General features: G+C 51.1%; 8 protein-coding genes across 9 annotated transcripts; 4 read left to right on the top strand and 4 right to left on the bottom strand.

Moving 5' to 3' along the window:
• Positions 1 to 17: 17 nt before the first annotated feature.
• Positions 18 to 3,391, bottom strand: AAFC00_004172 (uncharacterized protein; the record flags this gene model as incomplete). Its single annotated transcript, XM_069343767.1, has 3 exons — positions 18 to 2,686; positions 2,745 to 3,118; positions 3,207 to 3,391. 3 exons carry the CDS (start codon positions 3,389 to 3,391, stop codon positions 18 to 20), a joined length of 3,228 nt encoding a protein of 1,075 aa, XP_069202318.1.
• Positions 3,392 to 3,974: 583 nt separating this feature from the next.
• AAFC00_004171 (uncharacterized protein) lies at positions 3,975 to 5,919 on the bottom strand (the record flags this gene model as incomplete). Its single annotated transcript, XM_069343766.1, has 7 exons — positions 3,975 to 4,210; positions 4,261 to 4,606; positions 4,656 to 4,709; positions 4,764 to 4,898; positions 4,947 to 5,194; positions 5,245 to 5,763; positions 5,823 to 5,919. 7 exons carry the CDS (start codon positions 5,917 to 5,919, stop codon positions 3,975 to 3,977), a joined length of 1,635 nt encoding a protein of 544 aa, XP_069202317.1.
• A 563-nt stretch (positions 5,920 to 6,482) lies between these two features.
• On the top strand, positions 6,483 to 7,311 carry AAFC00_004170 (mitochondrial 54S ribosomal protein uL6m; the record flags this gene model as incomplete). The annotated part of the gene is made up of 2 exons (XM_069343765.1): positions 6,483 to 6,870; positions 6,938 to 7,311. 2 exons carry the CDS (start codon positions 6,483 to 6,485, stop codon positions 7,309 to 7,311), a joined length of 762 nt encoding a protein of 253 aa, XP_069202316.1.
• Positions 7,312 to 7,728: 417 nt separating this feature from the next.
• Positions 7,729 to 8,986, bottom strand: AAFC00_004169 (uncharacterized protein; the record flags this gene model as incomplete). The annotated part of the gene is made up of 2 exons (XM_069343764.1): positions 7,729 to 8,652; positions 8,741 to 8,986. 2 exons carry the CDS (start codon positions 8,984 to 8,986, stop codon positions 7,729 to 7,731), a joined length of 1,170 nt encoding a protein of 389 aa, XP_069202315.1.
• Positions 8,987 to 10,920: 1,934 nt separating this feature from the next.
• AAFC00_004168 (uncharacterized protein) lies at positions 10,921 to 11,868 on the top strand (the record flags this gene model as incomplete). Its single annotated transcript, XM_069343763.1, has 1 exon — positions 10,921 to 11,868. One exon carries the CDS (start codon positions 10,921 to 10,923, stop codon positions 11,866 to 11,868), a length of 948 nt encoding a protein of 315 aa, XP_069202314.1.
• A 2,196-nt stretch (positions 11,869 to 14,064) lies between these two features.
• On the top strand, positions 14,065 to 16,125 carry AAFC00_004167 (uncharacterized protein; the record flags this gene model as incomplete). Of its 2 annotated transcripts, none has more annotated exons than XM_069343761.1 (2): positions 14,065 to 14,300; positions 14,505 to 16,125. In XM_069343761.1, the coding sequence occupies 2 exons, from the start codon at positions 14,065 to 14,067 to the stop codon at positions 16,123 to 16,125; spliced, it is 1,857 nt and encodes a 618-aa protein (XP_069202312.1). The 2 variants fall into 2 exon arrangements, with proteins under 2 accessions (XP_069202312.1, XP_069202313.1); XM_069343762.1 differs by having other exon boundaries at positions 14,215 to 14,300.
• Positions 16,126 to 16,165: 40 nt separating this feature from the next.
• Positions 16,166 to 16,872, bottom strand: AAFC00_004166 (uncharacterized protein; the record flags this gene model as incomplete). The annotated part of the gene is made up of 2 exons (XM_069343759.1): positions 16,166 to 16,243; positions 16,339 to 16,872. The coding sequence occupies 2 exons, from the start codon at positions 16,870 to 16,872 to the stop codon at positions 16,166 to 16,168; spliced, it is 612 nt and encodes a 203-aa protein (XP_069202311.1).
• Positions 16,873 to 17,194: 322 nt separating this feature from the next.
• On the top strand, positions 17,195 to 17,969 carry AAFC00_004165 (uncharacterized protein; the record flags this gene model as incomplete). The annotated part of the gene is made up of 2 exons (XM_069343758.1): positions 17,195 to 17,750; positions 17,809 to 17,969. The coding sequence occupies 2 exons, from the start codon at positions 17,195 to 17,197 to the stop codon at positions 17,967 to 17,969; spliced, it is 717 nt and encodes a 238-aa protein (XP_069202310.1).
• Positions 17,970 to 19,680: the final 1,711 nt, after the last annotated feature.

Here is a 19,680-nt window from a genome sequence, read left to right as displayed (position 1 = left end):
CTCTCTCGTGGAAGATTCTATCTCCTGCCTTTTCCCTTGTCTTGCTGCTCAAAGGCCCTATCCAGTTTGGCGAGCGCCTCCTTCTTGTCCTTGTCACCAAGGATCTTATCGCCCAGAGGCAAGTCCCTCAGCGCAGTCTGCATCAGTTCAGCCGCCTTCTCCGCGGTCATTTTGGTCTGCGTCTTGGGCTTGGCTGGTCCTTGCTGAATGCTGTAGTTGCTCGCGCCAGCCATGGCGGGATTGTCTTTTCTCCGGAGTCCCACCTGGCCTTTGCCGTCCATGAAAGTCTCGTAGCCGTTAGTGTCGAGCACTTCCTGAGGCACTGATCCTTCGATGTGATACCCCGCGAGTGCAGATGACGGGTTCAACGTCATGCTTCCACCCTCGATGTGCAGACCTGCCATCTTCTTGATGACCTTGGCATTCTCCTCATTGCCTTCCACCGCAAAACGGAGACACATGATGGCATGTTCGCGGATGTAGGGGTTGTGTTCGTCATGTCGGCAGCATCCAACCAAAGCCTCGAGACCGCCGTACTCTCGTACCTGGTCTTGGACTTTCTTGTTCTTCCAGATCAGCGATGACAAGACAAGTACAGTCAACTTCTTAAGGTTCCTCCACTCAAAGTCGGACGGCTCATCCTGCGGGTCTTCGGGATAGGCCAGCGGGGTCTCTGCCTCGAAGATGGTAGTGTTCGGAGGCGCAGACTCAGCTGGCGGTATCGGCAGAGGCGGGAGAGTAGGCACCACCTCAGGAGAAAGATCAAAGGGTCTTTCCACACTGACGGGCGGAGTCTTAGGATTGGTGGGAACAGGAGGCGGTGGATGCGGCGAGGCGCTGCCTTGTGAGGCTTGAACGGCTCTCCTTGGACTTGGCGAATGGGTCACGCCGCCAGGTCCAAGTTTGGGAATGGCTGCTTCTAATTCTTTTAGTAAAGTGACTAGTTCGCTCGCAACCTCCCACTCCGCCATGACGTCCTTCCAGATGCTCTCTTCGGTGAGCACGGCGAAGAACTCCAAGTATTGATACACGCCTTCGTACATCCTCTCCATGTCCCACAGATTAAGCGGGAAATCTTCTGGTGATGCTAGATTCTGGTGTATCTTGCCTTGAAGGAATATTAAGGCGCAAGTTTGCGGGATGATGTGCTGTCTGAACTCGGTGAAGATGAAGTTGACAATGTGAACATCCACCTTCAATGGGTAGGATGGAAGGTCAACAGATGGTGAAGGCTTCGCTTTCGCAGCTTCGGCACGAGAGCGGAAGATATTGGTCAACAGCTTCATGATGACCGCCTGAGCCGGAGAGATGATATCTTTCGATCTCGACTTGTCTCGGAAAGCGTGGTAAGCATAGGGCATCAAACCATTGATGAGGATCGCTTCCATGATCTTGACCATGAACTTGAAATAAAGCTCTTCTTCTCGCAAGTCCCACGCTGCTACAAATATAAGCAGCTCCCTCAGGAGGTTCTTGCCGTTGTCCTGAGCCAGCAGAAGGTGACATCTCACTGTGTGCATGTTGACAATCGCATTTGTCTCTTCTGTCGTAGACGCTATGTGAGGCGAATTGGCCGGAGGGACAATGCCCGACATTACTATCATCGGGAGCACTTCGATCTCTGATGGACCAAGAATAAGAGGAACGTCAGTGAGAAGACCGCGTCCATCCTCGGTAGAACCAGGATAGTCGTCTTCCTCTTCTTCGCTCTCTTCCTCTTCTTCTTCTTCTTCTTCTTCTTCTTCTTCCTCCTCTTCGCTCTCCTCTTTCAGACCCTCGTCGCCTTCGTCTGTATGGTTGTCGTACACTGGTGATGCAGGAGAGACAATCGGGGATGCAGGGCTTGCAATTTGTAATTGCTGAGGTGGAACCGGGTAGTTTTCCAGTCTCTTCATCAGCTCAGACTTGCCACTTTCGAGGATCTTAGTGCCTGCCTCTGCAGAAAAGGTCATTTTGTAGTCCTCCTCCTCAAGAGGCCTTGGTCCTGTGTCATGTCGCTCTTCAGGGAAGGACACGGTTCCATCCTCGGCATACACAGGAATCTCAAGCGGCGCCACTCGTGCACCATCAATCCGGAACTTATCACTCAATTGTTCCTCGAGATGCGCAAGACGAGCTGCAACTTGGCTTGTGTGTGCCCTGTCCAACTGCGCCTTCTCTTCTTGTGCGACGCGCTTGGCTTCGTTGTAAGCTGCCAGATCCGATTCGTATTCCTGCATCAGAGTGTCGTAGAGACGGTTCCACGACGATCGGTCGGCGTCCGAGATGTTGGCCCACCGAGTCGCAAGCGATTTTGCAACCAGATCAGGTGTGGCAGAGGGACCAAGTTCATCTCTGGCCTCTGCCTGGAAGTTCTTGACGAACAGGACATAGCCTGAAACAGGTCTCGAAGGTGGCTTCAGCTGGTCCTTACCCGCGAGTAGTCGCTTCGCTCTTAGCGCATCTGCGGCAGCATCAACCTTTGCCTGGTCTGACTCTCCCAAGGCGACCAAGATATCACTTGTCGAGACAGGTGGCTCGGGCATCTTCCCGGCGTAACTGGGGCTCGCTGAGTCGTCCGGATCGTCTGACAATATGCTCTCTGTAGAGTTGTCAAACAGAGCGACCCAAAGCATGAGTTTGCGTCGCTCATTCTGCGCGACAAGATTGTTCAGGAATTGCAGTGATGTGATCAGCAGTTTCTTATCTGTTCCTGATGTTAGCGTCCGGCCTTGAGATAGATGATATTTCCTCGATAGACACACAAGCATTCACGATCCACTGCCATTTCTCCTCATCGCCAGTCCCGGCGTCGCCATCGAAGCCTCTGGCCGTGACTCTGACGCAGCAATTCACCAGCCTGAAGACTTCCTGGTCAAATGCACACTCTGCAGCCAGATCTTGCGCTCTTTCGCCTATCGTCAAAATGTTCCTGGATATCGAAACCAAGTCATTCAGTCTCTCAAGGTCCTTCCATAGGCCGGGGTAGTGTGCTGCGATCAGATTGCCAGATGTGGACTCGTAGTCGACGGCTGATGGATCCCAGACGGCGAAAGACCGGCGTTCCAGCGAGGGTATAGCGGCGCGAAACAGAATAACCATTTCATTCCAGAAAGAAGGATCGGCACCGAGAGCGTCTCTGCTGGCAGTTAGCACCTGCCGTGCTTCGCGCGAGGCCTGGCCTTGCCAGTGTGGTGGCTGTTGCCGATGCTGTTGCTGATGCTGACCTGACTTCTGCTTTTTGCGCCGTCGCCCGTAGACACTCCTTGCACACTTTTCTGTCCAGCATTTCCATTGTCGCATCTTTCATGTAGGTCGAGGATTTGAAATGGATCGTATACGGCGGTAATGCAAGTCGTACAAGGACATTGTAGGCCTTGCCAGTCTTGCTGTCGTCCTCCGGCACCGCCATCTTTTCCTGGCCTCTGAGCTCGCACCTGTCCAACCCCCTTTTTGAAATGCACCTTACTGGCTCCTGCTCTCTCTCAATATGGTATCGCAGACAAAGATGACGTCTAGGGTAGATCTACAGAAGTCAAGTCTGTCGCAAATACCAAAATGCTCACAGTATCGGCCCTGGGAGTTATCGCTATAAGCCGAAGTTCAAGCGAGATGGATCTGTAGCCGTAGAGGGCAAGAGCCTCCGAGTACCTACCTTACAGAGTACCTACTAATCGTCCTCGACTGGGAGACTACTGTACCTTACACGGCACTGAACACGTTCGATAGCTGACAACAGTCTTGCAGTCATTCGCGCTCATTTGTAGATTGATGCTAATAGTATCCTGTAAATGAATAAAAACTCGTCTAAGGGCACCAGACTTCTCTCTGGCTATAAGCATTCAGCGACGAAGGGTGCCCTGTTGCTAAACAGATACTATGAGTGTTTTTGAATTCGTGAATCGTTCGAGGTATCAACACCTCTATTTTTTTCGTAGTGTGCCGTAGAAACCAGTCGGTCAAGACTCAACAGGCTTCCAGGCTCGCATCGCAATTCAATTGCTGATCGTACCAGCCGACGCATCATCGGCGTCAACTCCAAATTCCTCCATCTTCTTGCGTTTTGAGCAGTATAGCATGTTGAAAAGGCGATTGTTTTGCAAATCATCAGCGAGAGCAACGATCTCGAGGAAGCATATGGGCAAGGCCAGTAGGGTCCAGTCGCGGCAAGAGTATCCCCACTTCGACACAGCCGTCCAGGGGATGCACCAGTTCAAATAACATGTGAATACTATACGTCGGTCAGTCAGAGGCCATCATTCAGGTCGGCAGAGCACGTACCACAGCTCAGTGAGAGAGACAGTATCAATTGACGAAGCCATTGTCCGCGGAAACAGCCTCGACACGACAGCACCATCGAGATCGATGTAGACATGATTAGAGACATCGTGCTCCAGAGCAGCATCCTCACGAATGCGTTTCTCAACGATTGACCCGACCCAAATACATTGCTGAACAAGTGTGCATATTCTTGAAGTGGTCCAAGATCTGCTCGGAGAGACGAGAGAGCAGATTGGGTGTTGTTCACCTGCACGTTGATGGTCATCAGGCCCATCTGGACATCTTCTACGATGGTTCGGAGGTAGGTCACTACTTCAGCGGCGCTGACTGTGTTCATGTGTAGCGTCTAGCTTCTGTCAGTGCCGCTGGGATTGCAATGATAAATCACACCTTACGTTGACCGTCTCGTCCATTTCCATCTGGCTAGCCAGTGAGGCTTGCGATCTCGCCTAACCATTTCTTAGTCTACAAGTAGCGAGGTCGGATATATTCATACTCCAAACCTGAAGATCCGAAACAAGCTCTTGAGCGTGCTTCAGTCGATGCTGCGTGTCCTTGAAAGCTGTGACCGACGATTCGTGAATGAGGTCGGATTGAGCTTTGTATCCATCAAGATCGGCGTTCAGTTCATGTGTAGCCTGCGAGGGTCAGTGGCATGAGACAGAGTTGTAAACGAGGAGCCATACCTGTTGAGCCGTAGTTATCCCGTCGTGGATGCTGTCAAGAGCCTGTCGAATCCGTGACCATTGCTCAGCAACTGCGGCAGACATGGCCTCGTTGTCTTTGCTCAGCTCGGTATGGAAGCTCTCCATACCCTGTCGAACCGACTTGAAATTGGTCAAGACCGAGGAGAGTATGTCGCTTGCCTGACCCATGTTGCTGGTGGCGTTTTCATGGTATTCCATCATAATCTTATGGAATGCAATGGCATCATCTAAGCGATCTTTAGTGACTTGTTCTTGAATTGATGGCGAACAGGCGTACCTCGTTCAACCTCTGCTCTCATGGCGTTGCACATCACGACAGCGTTTTGCCTAGCGTTAGAAAAGGACGTCCAAGACTGAGGAGTAGCGTGAAGCGTAGCTTTACAGCTATCGAGTTGCTTGATAGTCTCTTGATCATAGACATCATAATGAGCCATTGATGGACTGGTCTTTTGACGTCGAATATAGGCGGTGAAACCTGATGTCCTACTATTGCGTGTTTTTGGTTTGAAGGTGGAGCAGGCGCTGGTGATGTGGGCACCGACATCCAGTATCTCGCAGACTGCTAGCCTAGTGGCGTAGATAGACTTTGATTTGTCAAGCATGATGTCGAGTCCTTCATTCATCTTTGCGGCAGCATCGGAATCCAATTGAGCACAAGAGTTGAGTAATGCAGCTGAGGCAACTTTGGCACAAGATGGCATATTGTTCACTGACTGCATGGTACGTGCAACAGTGCTGATCGAGTCCGGCAGACCAATATCAGGAGTAAGTGACATGTCTATCGCTGCGGCGAGGTCTCCTCAAGTCTGTTAGCATGAGATTATAGATTACAACTTTGCTTAGCACCATGCTCACCTATCTGCTGAGATGTCTCATGTGCTACCGAAGAGGCTCGGGTCGTGTGCAATACTAGAGGCACCACCAGCAAAGCATCCTTGATGTTCAGCTTCATACTGAGCGGACAGTGCTTTAGCTAAAGGTCACCAGCTAGATGTGCAACGTCGTCTTCCAAGTCAGGGTCTGCGATGAATAGCCTCTTCGCTCAAGTAGCAATTATTACGATCACAAGAGTTGAGGTAGGAGGGAGGATTGGTAGAGATGGCTAAGAGAGAACATATAGAAGGAACTCTGATTGTAAAAGGAAGGAGCCACAACATACTACATGCCGAACCTACAACCTCGAATGTTTGAACGAAATTCCATGAGAGCTGAAGAAACTCGACCAGTCACTGTGCACCACAAGTATGTCTACGAGGATTATTCGTATCTCAGATTCGAGTCAGCGGCGTAGAGCCATACTCCACTCACTCTATGCGTATAAGGCAGTTGAGTTGATGTAAGCATGTGAGAGCGCGGAGTTGAAGTCAGGGCGGAGCTTCTGTCTGGTGCACGGAGATGCCAAGGACAGCGGGGCGGGATTTCATTCTGAACATGTTCGGGATAACTTTGGGATTTGCTCACTCCGCAGACTTGAGGCGACGGTAATTACTGTATCTACACACATTCACGACCAACATGTTCTCTTCAGCGCGACGGCGCTGTCTGAACGCAGCCAGTAGTACGCAAGCTACCGAGCTGTCCATCCCATCGTTCCTTCTTCCGGCCTTCCAGACCCAGCGATCACTCGCTTTCTCGACAAGCACATCATGTCGTTCGAAGATTGGCAGCGCACCCATCTCGTTACCGCCGGAGGTCACCTTCACCATCAACAAGTCGCCTGCTCCGCGACAAGGTGCACGTGTGAGCAGGGATCAACCGGGAGCCGTCGTGGACATAGAAGGACCGCTGGGAAAAATGAGCTATCCGATTCCTGCATACATGACCATTCACACCGATGAAGCGAAGCGCTCGCATACATTGAGCATTCTGGATGACAAGGAGAGGCATCAGAGGGAAATGTGGGGTGAGTGAACAGCAAAAGCGAAGAGGATCAGAATCACTTGTACATTATTGCTGACACAAAGGTGAAGGGACTGTACGCGCATATCTTCAAAACCACATGATCGGAGTGAGCGAGGGTCATAATGCTATTCTAAGGCTTGTCGGTGTCGGTTACCGTGCCACGATTGAGAACACCGCAGTGACGAAACAGCCCGAGTTTCCCGGTCAGCAATTCGTGTCTCTCAAGGTTGGCTACTCGCATCCCATCGAACTACCCATCCCAAAGGGCGTCAAGGCCAGCACACCTCAGCCAACACGTATCTTGATCGAGGGAATCGAGAAGGAAGTCGTCATGCAATTTGCCGCCGAGATTCGCGAGTGGAGGAAACCTGAGCCATACAAAGGAAAGGGTATCTTTGTCAACGGGGAGACCATCAAGCTCAAGGCCAAGAAGATCAAGTAGTCCTTTGCACTTTTGGCTATCAAGTTACAGCAAAAGTGTATGTATAAATTATTGTACGATTTCCATTGGTCTGAAAAGAAGCACTCGTCTTTGTGCAATCTACGAATATAGGGCGACCCTGTCTACATACATTCAAATTGATGAATATGATCAGGCTTCACGTGCTCAATGTTGCAAATTGATTGGACACCCCTCTTACCAAACACACCTCAATCATAAAAGCACTGTCTGACTCAACGAGATTGGTCCAATTGCGAAAGTCAGCTCTGAGATTAGACGTCTAATATCTAATAGTAGATATAACGTCCCAGCGTCAAAATCGTGCACATTGCTTCTATTACCCAGGGTAATTTACTCCAAAGGTGCTTCGCTTCATTTGAGACACAGCCTCGTTTCAGCACAGCTCGAGCTACAGCGCTAAATGGCCTTGTCGAGCATCGCCGCCGCATGCTCCCTTGCCAGAGTAGTATACTCGGTGTCATTGTACCAAATAGCATTGACATCATATTGGCTGTTCCCGGTCGTCAGATTAATCGTAGCGAACTGCCAGAACTGGTCCGCCGCAATCTTGGTGTCCTTGAGCACAGTATCCTGCCACGGACCCTCGACAGAGGCATGATCGTGAGCGGTCTGAGGACCGCCGTACTCCTCGAGCACGACTGGTTTGCCAACTGCTGCGCCAGCGGTATCATGTTCCTTGATCCATGTTGATCCCCATGTCTCGTTGTAGTTCCAGCTGTCGGGGTAGAGATGGAAGGTACCATAGTCGAGGGTGTCAATGCCGAGATTGAGGACAAAGTCAACTCCCTCACCTCCTCCGTAGGCATAGGAGCCATCACCGATATTGTCAGGAGAACCGAACCAACCTTCGTCGCCGAGAGTGACCATGTGGTTAGGGTCTAAATGCTTGATGTAAGACGACGTGTTCTTCGCCCAGTCGTAGATGGTCGATGTTGGGCATCCATGGCAGCGAGGCTCATTAGCCAACTCCCAGGCAAAGATGGCTGGACTGCACTTGTAACGATTGACCAACAGCTCAATGTAGTCTCTGTAGACTTTCTGGCTGGTGGCATCCGTGTACCAAGTAGTGCCGTCGCCGCCGAACGCGGTGTTGTACGATGGGATGCCTCCGAGATCGCCCCAGTTGTTGACGAAGTTCACCACCAACTTGACATTGTGCTTCTCGGCATAGGAGACTGCTGCGTCCAGGCGAGGGATGCCATTGTCGGCATAATTGATGTAAGAGCCGGTACTATTGAGAAGCTGGAACCATACGACGTATTGACCAGGGTCCTGGTTCACACTACTGAAACCCCATACACGGGTGATCTGAAGCTGGGTCTGATGTTGGACGTCAGTCAGTGTACCCTACTCGTGAGGCCGCCCAGATCGGGCGGCTGAATGGAGCAGCAGATGACATGTAACTCACTTTCTTGATCTCGCTCAATACGGTGTCGACGTCAGCATCACTCATGATCTGAGAGAGCCACCAAGTGTTGGTCCCTGCAAAGTATTTCGGCGTGCCGGTACCATTGAAATCAAAGTATCGACCATCGATGGTCTTAGCGAAGTTTGCTTTGCTTTGACAAATTGGATACGAAGGATCAGCGGCCCACGAAAGGCCGGCTGAGGCAGCCAGCAGACTGCAAATAGGCGAAATACCACAGGATCTCATGGCTGGAATTGGACGGACACCGAGCACGATTCAACACCTACCTCGACGAGAATGCCTTCCTCTTATACTCATCTATGTGTGATCTGAATACCATCGTCCGCTGTTACATCGAGTCCCGCATGCGTTTCATATATAGAACGCATGGTAGCAGTCGGCGCAACTTGCTCCGTGTAGATGGAGCATGGTCACATAGATACAGACATCCAAACCTCGTGTGGACGGAAGAAGTGCAAGTTCTTTGAGGAGTCGAGTCTTGGGCAAAACTGTCCTCCGTCCTCATAGAGCGATGCTAAGCAATGGTGACAGAAGATTAATCTGGGAAGTGAGGGGAAAGTATGGAGTCTGCGGGGTGAAGACATAACGAAGACCTCGCGAAAGGCAATTATACGGACACGATCTCGTATTCAGCGGCTCTATGATTTTCGCAAAAGCCGAAAAAGTGCGTTCTGACTTCAGTCTTAGCGATTCCCAGACAGTGAAATCGATAGAAGAGATGAGTGGACATCCGTGCGGTTAGTCAGATTGCGTACCATGCGCGAGTGAAACGCCCAAACATTGAACCTGTGTCCATTACGCTCGTGATGCCGCGGTTCCATGAGGGTGTTTCAGGGCTGATTGTATGCCCATCATCATAACCGGACAGTTGGATGATCCAGAACAAGCGGGGCCCCGCGCTCAGGTACCACAGGGTTTAAGTTTTCCAAATCGTCCGCAAGAGGAGCGTAAGCCGATGAATTTTACTTTGAGGTCTACCACAGTATCACGGTGTACGGCAGTTTAAGCGACCTATGGTTGCACGTGTTGTTGGATGGTGATCCTGAGAAGACGATCTGTTGACAAACGTCACACAGATTACAGCACGGTTGTCTGGCGACACATGCTGAGCCGTGACGTGGTCAGCACGTTGCATAGTGACGGTGACTATTCGTTGACTGTAGACACACGACAGCAGCACACACCTACACCGTAACAGAAGGATAGGATCGACGGATCTGTAATTCCATACAGGAGCTTGAGCAGGTGGCACAGGGACTTCTGAGCGATAGAAAGATTAAGCAGTCAGGTTGGTCCAGGCCGCCATCTCTAACACCAAGCCATACCTGCCACCGCCAGTCGCTATTCAATCGTGGAGAATCTGGTTCCAATGGTGCGGAGTTTATTAAATCGGAGTTTCTCGAATTGTCAGGAAGATGGAGCCCAAAGTACAAGTGGAAGCAAAGCTGGCACAGCGGGCATCTTGGTGTCAATAGAGCCCTAACGCCTGGAGGCCCATGTTTCGCCGATAGACAACGCGTTCAACGTTAATCAAATCTCAATTATGAAAGCCCCCTTCCGAGGATCATCCTGCTCGCTCACGTTACTTGTGCCACCCATCACAACATAGCCGCCGGGTATACGTGGTTACCTAGGGAGAAGGCATTGAACCCAACACGTCTACACGAATACTCCTGAATGTTTTCCACACTCATATGCCAGCAATCCATCTTGCTTCGCAGTATCGGTAGATTTGCTAGAGAACCCGGAAGCTTGATACTAAAACAATAGCAAGTGCATCTGACAGGGCCACGAGTAGCGTCAACCGTGGCAGGCGCTCCAAATCCCGAGTCAGGGTTCAGCTCTGGACCGAAACGAGCGCCACGTTCGTTTTTGGGCCTTGCTTCGCGGCAACTTGGACAAACCAAAGCGCAGTCACATGCGCCCAATGAAGGTTCCACCCTAAGAGCCCCAATGACCGGCGCAGCGCCGGGTGCATGTGAGTGATTTTGTTTGTAGTCGGGTAAGATCATTTGCTTGGCGATTCGACAAATGGTACCTTTATATAAGCTCGAGGCCCATTTCCTCTCCCCGTTTTGATGATACAAGGGAAGTTATTTCACTTTATCGCACTGGATACCACGTCAAAAAGAGCTCCTTAGCTCATGGATCAAAGCACAATGAGCACACATTGTCTGGCATCACCGAATGCCACTCCTTTCATCATTACTGTGCAGGATGCCATTTTACTGGACAGTTCGGAGGGATTTTCTATTCTACGCCAATATCTAGCAGACAACTCATGCAACACCTTCTGCGAAGAACACAACTCAGAGGACGAGGATGACCTCCAAGCATGGACTGTCATGAGAGATATTCTACATGCTCTTCTAGCGCCTATTGTTGCTCTCACATCTCACGCAACACACACGGCACAAAAATGGACGAAATCCGAACGTCCGTCAGACGTAGAATTTGCTTTCCGCAGCAGAGGCCGAAATGCTTTTGTATGGCTACAATCATTTCTTGCCGATGACGAAGATTGGTGTTTGAGCAAAGCTTGCCCAGGATGCGTCGTACAGCACAGCATTGATGGAGAGTGCCAGATCCGTGTTCTTCTTGCCGCATGCATGCTCTCCGATGCACATGGACCGGGACCACAGAGCGGACCTACGTTGCCATCATTCGATTTCTTCGTCAACGTGTTGAGACAAGCCTTGGCGGAGGACGAACTTTGGGGACCAGATTACTACGAGCACGCCGAAACGAGAGCCCAAGATCTTAACTTTGGCATGCAAGACTTGATCAAGCAATGTGAAAAGCTCGAGAAAGTCATGACGCCACCTCAAACGCCCGAGGAAACACCTCTCCCATCCTTTTCGTACTTTTCAAACCGAAGAAGGACAATTGGAACGTCATCGAAAACCATGTATCCCAAGCTTCCGGAACAGCCAGGCATGCGGGTCAAGCGAACAAAAATCGCCAAGGTGCAAGCAAAGATGGCCCAGGAAGAAGAAGCATGGCTATTGACCATCATCGAGCGTGCCTGGTTGTCGCTCAACCCGAATAGGACTGAGCTGCCAACTCTTGACCTCATCAACAAACCTTTTAACGTTGGCGGGCCTTGATTTTTCACAGTGAAGGCAAGCATTAGCCACACTGGGAAGTATGATACTTCTTACCTACCCGCACGACGAAGTCGCACCGCAATGCTAAAGGCCCAACAAACGTGTTGGGTCAGCATGTATTGACGGGACGTTGACATTCACCGAGAACTCGCCGAAGGCTTCGACGTTGCTCGTCAGCTTGGTTTGAGTTTTGCTGGAAAACAGCGAACTTGTTTCCACAAACAATTGCGGGACTTCCTCGCTGAGCAAAGTGGAGCTCCTTTCCTTAGCAAGTTGGGAAATCGACAAGCCATCTAGCATGCACGAGGTTGGGGGTGAATGAGCAAAGACCAGTCGGGGAGCTGACTCTGCCCCTGTACGGGGAAGTGTCCGGAAAAGAGTCGCGGACCTGGCGGGGAAAATAAGACCGCGTGCACGCCGCAAGAACGCTCCAGCCACACGCCCGACAATGCAGCTTGTCGAGTCCGACAAGTGAGAAATGAGAGCGCAGAGGCGTATGACTCCTTGCAACCACTCTCCTTCCTTGCCTTGCCAGTTTGCCATGTCTTGCAAACCATAGCATGGTGCACGTGGTGAACGGACTGGCGTTCGAAGACAAAAGACGACTATAGTCCGTGCACTAAGTGCCCCGCGGTCCGAGATGGATGGATGAGCGAGATGTGCGAGAGCCATTTGCACAGCTGCATGGCCTCTGATTGGACCTGTACTGAAGAATATTGTTTTTTTTTTTTTGCTTGTATTCGCACGATACCCCACCAGCTACTGTATGAAATGACTGCAATCACATATTAGAGTGTAGAGCATTCAGAGACATCAATATAATAAAATTCAGGAACATTCTTCTCCGGCTTGCTCTAACCATCTCCACAGATCATTAATAACATTGGGCAATAATAGCACCGTTTCCGCGAAATTATCTACGTATTGGTTGGTTTGTCCCCCCTCTCTCTCCGTCAATCTGAGTTGGACCTCACTTCCGGCCGGTAGATCCGATTCCAACAGTTGATAAACCTGCGTTTCTCGCATACAGTACTGGTTTCTATGATTTTCCTTCGATAGTTTTCCATGAATTGCCGAGTCGGAGAAACAGGCAAACTCTCACCTTCGACTGACATCAGAATTTGGTATCCGTGTATCGTGTACAAGCAGTACAGTCACCATGTACTGTAACTCTGTACCAGTGGAGTACCACCTCATCTCACCCCAGCACCTAAAGCTCTGCTCCGCAGCGGCCCGCCGCATTCACCTACTAACAAAGCAAAGCAAAGCATAGCAAACACAAAAGCAGAGTGGGCAGTAGTGGGGTGGTGCGCAGTGTGCAGCACAGCACGCAACTAGAGATCTAAAATGTAGGCGTAGATCGTAGCACGCCCAGCCCGAAGAATGAGCCCGAGATTGAGCTCGAGAAGTACCGACTCTGTAAGGCCGGATCGCCGCTAACGCAACGCAACGCAACGCAATCTCTCTCTTTCAGGTTCTCGTTGTGTGTGTGTCGGGCCCTCGACACCCACGCACAGACCCACCCATGATTCGCAACAATTGTCTTTCGCTTTTCTTCCCCCTCCCTGTGTGCCTTGTTAATAGCCTTCTTCCTCGAGATTCTACTGTCTTGGCCTTGGCTGATCTGTTGTTGGTCTCTGCCCCTCTTCGCGATCTTCTGTTCCCCGGTTCCGGTTACATTCGCTTCTTCTCTCGTGTGTGTGTGTATGTGCACTTTGCTGACGGCAGATGGGGGTCAAATCCTCCGACATCGAGAGATTGTGATTGATTGGTCGATTTGATTGGGTTTTAGGTCTTTGGATAGGCCCGAGTATCACCCTGTCGAGGGTGACAGTGTGTTGCACGTCGCATTTGCTGTGGAGATTTCACTTGCTTGCGGTGGCTGCTAATTAGGTGTGGTGTTGGTGCGAATGGGAGATGCAGGGCAGTTATGCTAGCGAAATATGCTTGTACATACTTACTTATGAAAATAATAACATACATAATGCCTTGTATAACAGCATAACTCACTCATGCAAACGCCAAGCCTAAATCGATCGACCATTTATGCATCATACTTTCTCCAATGCTCCAAGGGCCAAAAAAAACCGTACGGTAAGCCACACCGGACGTCAACATTCACGACCTGACCTTTCTCGTGTGCGCAAAGAGCAGTCATACGGTCAGTCACCCAAATACCTAGCCAGTCGGCAGTGAATGACGGCCTTACGCACGAGTCTACTGCGCAGCTCCGTGACACAGACGAGCAGGACAAGCAGCCACCTTCTGAGAAGAAGTCTCGCGGCAGGGCGAGTGCCGTCTTTGCGATTCACCACTGCCACTCTTGCAGAGAATCAAGTGCGCGCCATGACGGATTACGCTGCGTGGAGCAATGAGCAGTTGGTCAAGAGAGTCACTGAGCTCGAGGCGCAGCTGAAGAAGCAGAATGATAGGTAGGTCCCACATTGATATCACGAGTTGCGGTTTTCTTTTGTTTGCTTCCACACCTCACCTCTTCCGTCGAAGTTCGATGATGGTGCCACGAGGGAAGGGGGGTAAAGAGGCAGGCTTGCATTTCTTTGTTTTGAATCCTGGTCTGCTTTATGTAGAAATATATCGTTTCGTCAAACGTCTCATACAAAGGACTTTCTTCACAGTTTCCAACATGGACCAAATGCTGCTTCTGCAGCAGTCACATCTCCTCCCCTCACAAAATTCGTCAAGACAAAAAAGCCGAAGAAGCCCTTCGACCCGAGTAAATACCACACCCGTCTCATCGCGCTGAAGTTTGCATATCTGGGTCAACGCTACAATGGCTTCGAGCATCATACCAACAACACCACGCCTCTGCCGACGATCGAGGAAGAGCTGTTCAAGGCGCTGACTAAGACTCGCCTCATATTTCCCACGCGGCTCGCTGAGTTGTCGGAAGGCGAGATTGACTGGGAGGGAACCGAGTACAGCAAGTGTGGACGCACAGATAGAGGTGTCTCCGCCTTTGGACAGGTCATAGGGATTCGTGTGCGAAGCAGTCGACCGACAGAAGAGACGATTGCAAAGACGCGGGCGAAGGCTGAAGCCGAGGCAAAGGCAGCCGAGGCAGACGGAAAGGAGTATGTGAGGAAGGAAGAGAAGGATTGGGATCCGATCGCCGACGAGTTGGCATACATTCAATTGTTGAATCGGGTCCTGCCTGAGGATATCCGCATGCTGGCATGGTGTCCTACTCCGCCCGAGGGCTTCTCTGCTCGCTTCTCGTGTAGAGAAAGAAGATATCGATATTTCTTCACTCAGCCTGCGTTTGCGCCTGTGCCAGGGTCCAAGGGCATGATCGAGCAAACCGCAGAGCGTGGTTCGAAGCCCATGCGCGAAGGCTGGCTGGATATCGAAGCCATGCAAGACGCCGCAAAGCGTCTTGAGGGCCTGCATGATTTCAGGAACTTCTGCAAGGTGGATCCTGCAAAGCAAATTACAAACTTTGAAAGGCGCATCTTCCATGCAAGTGTAACCGAGGTGCCTATGAATGACGGCCCAGTTGGATACGTTGGACAGCCGGAGTTTGCGCAGTGGTCTACGACTAAGGGCCTGACGAGTTTGAGCAACGCTCAAGCTACACCAGGAGGACCGCCCAAAGTGTATACGTTCAACGTCAACGGATCTGCTTTTCTTTGGCATCAGGTGCGACACCTTGTTGCTGTCATGTTCTTGGTAGGTCAAGGACTGGAGCCACCCTCGGTTGTTTCGGATCTGCTGGATATGGAAAAGTATCCGACCCGACCAAAATATGAGATGGCGACGGACGCTCCTTTAGTCCTGTGGGATTGCATCTTCCCTGGGAACCTAGAGTTCGGAGAGGAGAGTCAAGAAGATACTTTGAACTGGATCTATGTTGGAGACACAGGCGGCCGCGAAACCAACAAGAGTCAGGAGAAAGATGGAGGTGACGGCAAATATGGCCGTGGTGGGATCATGGACGATCTCTGGCAGGTGTGGCATGAACGGAAAATAGACGAGGTGCTCGCCGGCAGTCTACTCGATGTCGTGGCTGCCCAAGGCAAGGGTTTCTCAGTTCAAGTAGGTCTTCCGCCGCACTCAGAGCGCAGCGTTCGAGTGTTTGATGGTGGCAATTGGGCTCGTCCGGTGGGAACATACACCCCGATCAAGGACAAGGCACGCATGGATACGGTGGACGTCATAAACGCTCGCTATGCGGAGAGAAAAGGCTATGTCAATGGCAAGAGGCCGCCGAAGGAGCAAGTAGACGAGATGGTCGAATAGATAGCTGTATACCGTGGGCGATAGGGCTTTGAGCCGCGTCTCAGCTTTTAGGCTCATATAGACAAGCTCTCGCACCTCGCCAGACGTCTTCCAAAACCTGGCGTTCTGGTAACAGGCTCTGTGCACTTGCATGAGTAAAATGAAAACAAAAGAAACATGCATGCTTGCCATTCCTCTGCTGGATACTAGGTAAAAGCAATCCGGAGAACTTACTGGGAAAACGACAACCACCTCCTCCTCCCCCTCAACAACGATAGCAAGATAGAACTTGACCTCGAAGCCTTTGAAAGCCTCGTAAAGAAAGATATCTTGAACCATAGACGTGGGGATGAAGCGAGTCGAAGAAGTAGACAGATAAGTAGGAGAAGACGTAGAAGTCTGCACGCCCAGGCCCCTGATGACCAACAATGACTCCTCAGTGTAGCCTCTGCGAAAGGCAAACCACAGCGTCAGGAGACACAGCGGCACGACCCATTTCCAAGACGTCGTCGACGCGATCGAGTAGGCTACTTGACCCGGGTAGTGGTCCAAGATGAGATAATCCGAGAATAAGAAAAGGCTTTTCAAGTGAGACGGGAAGAAGGTTTTGGTTTCCTGTAGCAGGACTAGAGATGCGAATGTGCCTACTAGGATTCTGAGTATCGCTGTTGTATATCTCTGCACTTGCTCGGGAATGGTTCGATTCATCGAGCGAGATGACACCGTGTAGAGGACTGTTGTCGGCGTCGGTCGCTTGATCGTGAGCATGATCGCGCACGCCTTCGTACTTGAACCAGGGGCCTCACCGACAGGCTAGCAATGTCTGCGTCGTCCAATGCATGGATGCAGTGTTATTGTCAACGACGAACTTGACTTCGATATGCGTGAGGACGACTCCGAACATTGATATAGCATGACTCGCGGGCATTCTTGGCATGTACCTCGGCGTCACCTGCGTCATAAGTTCAAACATTCATAACTTCTCGTAGATCTATCTGTGTTGATAGTTCACCATCAGGTGGACCAAATTATTGATACATATCTTCGTAGTAGACATCGGCAGGAGCCTGCTGCGATCAAACCCGTCATAATGGCAGACACGCAGGTCGACGACGATAAGACGCACAGCCGATCACGTTCACCACCGCGGAAACCAAAATCCTCAAGTTCAGGATTCAGATGGAAGGACAAGTCAAGGGACAACAGCAACAGTCACAACAATTCATCGTCATCACGTGGCTACGACCGAGGGTATAGGGATCGCTCGCCTCGTAGAGACAGATCGCCTCGCAGGGACAACCGAGACGGCAGGGACGATCGCCGCAGCTATGGACGGGACAGTGATCGCAACGGCAGAGACAGCAGGAACGGAGGAGGCGACAATTACCGACCACGGGATCGCTCGCCAAGGAGGGATCCAGACAGGCGGAGAGACAGCGACAGACGGAGAGATGGGAGTACGGGCAGAGACGACAGGAAGAAAGACGAGCGCAGGGAGAAGAAGGACAAGGCTGGCGGCGAGAAGGCTGCTGCCAAACCCGCTGCTGTTGCTGCTCCCAGAATGACGGAGCCCATGATCATTGTCAATGTCAACGACAGGTTGGGCACCAAGGCTGCTATTCCGTGCTTGGCCTCGGATCCAGTCAGTGAGTTTTGTTCTGTCACTCATATCGTGGAAAAGCTTGTGCTAACTTGGTTTTGTAGAAGCATTCAAGGCCATGGTGGCTGCGAGAATTGGTCGACAACCTCATGAGATCATGCTGAAGAGACAGGGTGAGAGGCCCTTCAAGGATCAGTTGACACTTGAAGACTACGGCGTGAGTAATGGTGTCCAGCTTGATCTGGAGCTTGACACAGGCGATTGAAGTATCGGAAAAGCTTTTAGTGTTGTGTACGAATGGGCACAGCAGCTCACGAACATGAAACGCATTACAGCATGGCGTTCGGGATGGGACCAACTGGCACTTTGCATTATCATCGACGCGATGACGTCGCAAATATAAGCACACTCACGATGGCCTTTTACTCTTACAAGATCCTTGCTTCCTTGGATGGTGTTGTTGATCTGGCCAGCGTGTGTGCGTTACTCATCGCACTATTCAAGCGACCCCGAGATACACCTTGCCACACGCCTTATCTCAATCCATGTCCGAAAGAAGAAGTGATGGTGAAACGTCTGTCAACCCTCCGAATATCATCGGTATCTAGATCCACTGCTACAGTAACCCAAGCATGTCAGGTCGGCCGTGTTTCCTCTCACGTTTGCGGCGAAGACGACCGGTGAGTGGCATGACAGCCAGCAAGTTGTAGACCTCCTGTGAAGTGATCGAGTTTGTCGATTCTGCCCTATTGATGACCTTGACCACGATGTTCCTTTCAGCAGCATGACGCGTGGCAATCTGTCTCTCGCTGAGGCTGTCTTGATCCATCGCCTGGAAATTCAACAGCATATCGCGTAATCCGCTGATACTGTGCTCGCTGATCTTCGTTCTGGACATCATCAGTTTTCTAGACATAGCCAGACTCATGACCATGGTGACGACATCATCGCCATCGCGGACACGGCGCTGCTCTTCAATCAGCCGCATCGCCTGCCTGTGCGCACGGTTGATTTCGCGACCCTGGAACCCACGCTTTCTGAGGAGTCTTCTCATTGCCTGTAGTAACACATCTATCACATTGGCGCCTGCATCACGGGCACAGGCCATGTCAAAGCGGACTTCGAGATAGTCCAATGAAGTTCTGGAGCCATCTTCCGGGAATGGAGGAACGTCGGGTTCGGGCTCACAGTGGTCGCGCTTCTCAGGGAGCTCGTTCAGGATGACTATAGCATGAAGTGTGAGATAGAAGGACACAGAAGTCAGTGTCAGCGCAAGTTTCTCACCATGGTCAGGGTAATAGCTAGGGGGAGCCAGCCTTCTCGATGTTCATACTCAAAGTACTTGTAAGCATCGACTGCGTGGGCGAATATGCCATAGCCAAGCAGCTTGTACTCGTAGGCCGACATGGCCTGTCCAAGGCGTAGTTTCATGATCACTTCACCCAAGCGCTGGTCAAGAGCTTGTAGCAAGTCATAGCGATATGCATGGCTTTGCAGGAAGTCGGCCAGCTCAGCATCGTATCTATGGGCGACAGGAGCGACAAATGGTGGGATCCGTTTGTGGCCGAGATCTTGAGATGTAAAGGGTATAACCTTGTCAGAGGCATTAGTCTTGAATCGACAAGTAGATCAATGTCAATAGCATAGCTGTTTGCCTCACTCAACCCGGGGACATAGCGCGCAGGCTTGGTGTATCCTCTCACGAAAAACAAGTAGGCTTGAAGAGGTAGGAGCTCGCGCAATGTCCTGCACCAGTCGGGCTTGAGCTCGGCCAACTCTGCATGGTCGGCAAGGAACCGATCGATCTCAATCAGAAAACGAGGAGATATGTATCGGGCTGTGAGGTAGAAGCGCATTTCTTCATCCATTCGTGGCATGAACTGCGGCATGCCGTTCTGATTTGTCGGGATTAGACCAGTTGCGCATATGGCGATTAGGACTTACTGCGGCTTTGCTTGGAATGTGCACTTCCTCAT

The sequence above is a fragment of the Neodothiora populina genome (genome assembly GCF_041146345.1).
Source record: "Neodothiora populina strain CPC 39397 chromosome Unknown canker_contig_17, whole genome shotgun sequence".
NCBI lineage: Eukaryota > Fungi > Ascomycota > Dothideomycetes > Dothideales > Dothioraceae > Neodothiora > Neodothiora populina.
The sequence above is the reverse complement of the archived record's forward strand: the minus strand, read 5'-3'. Positions and strand labels throughout refer to the sequence as shown.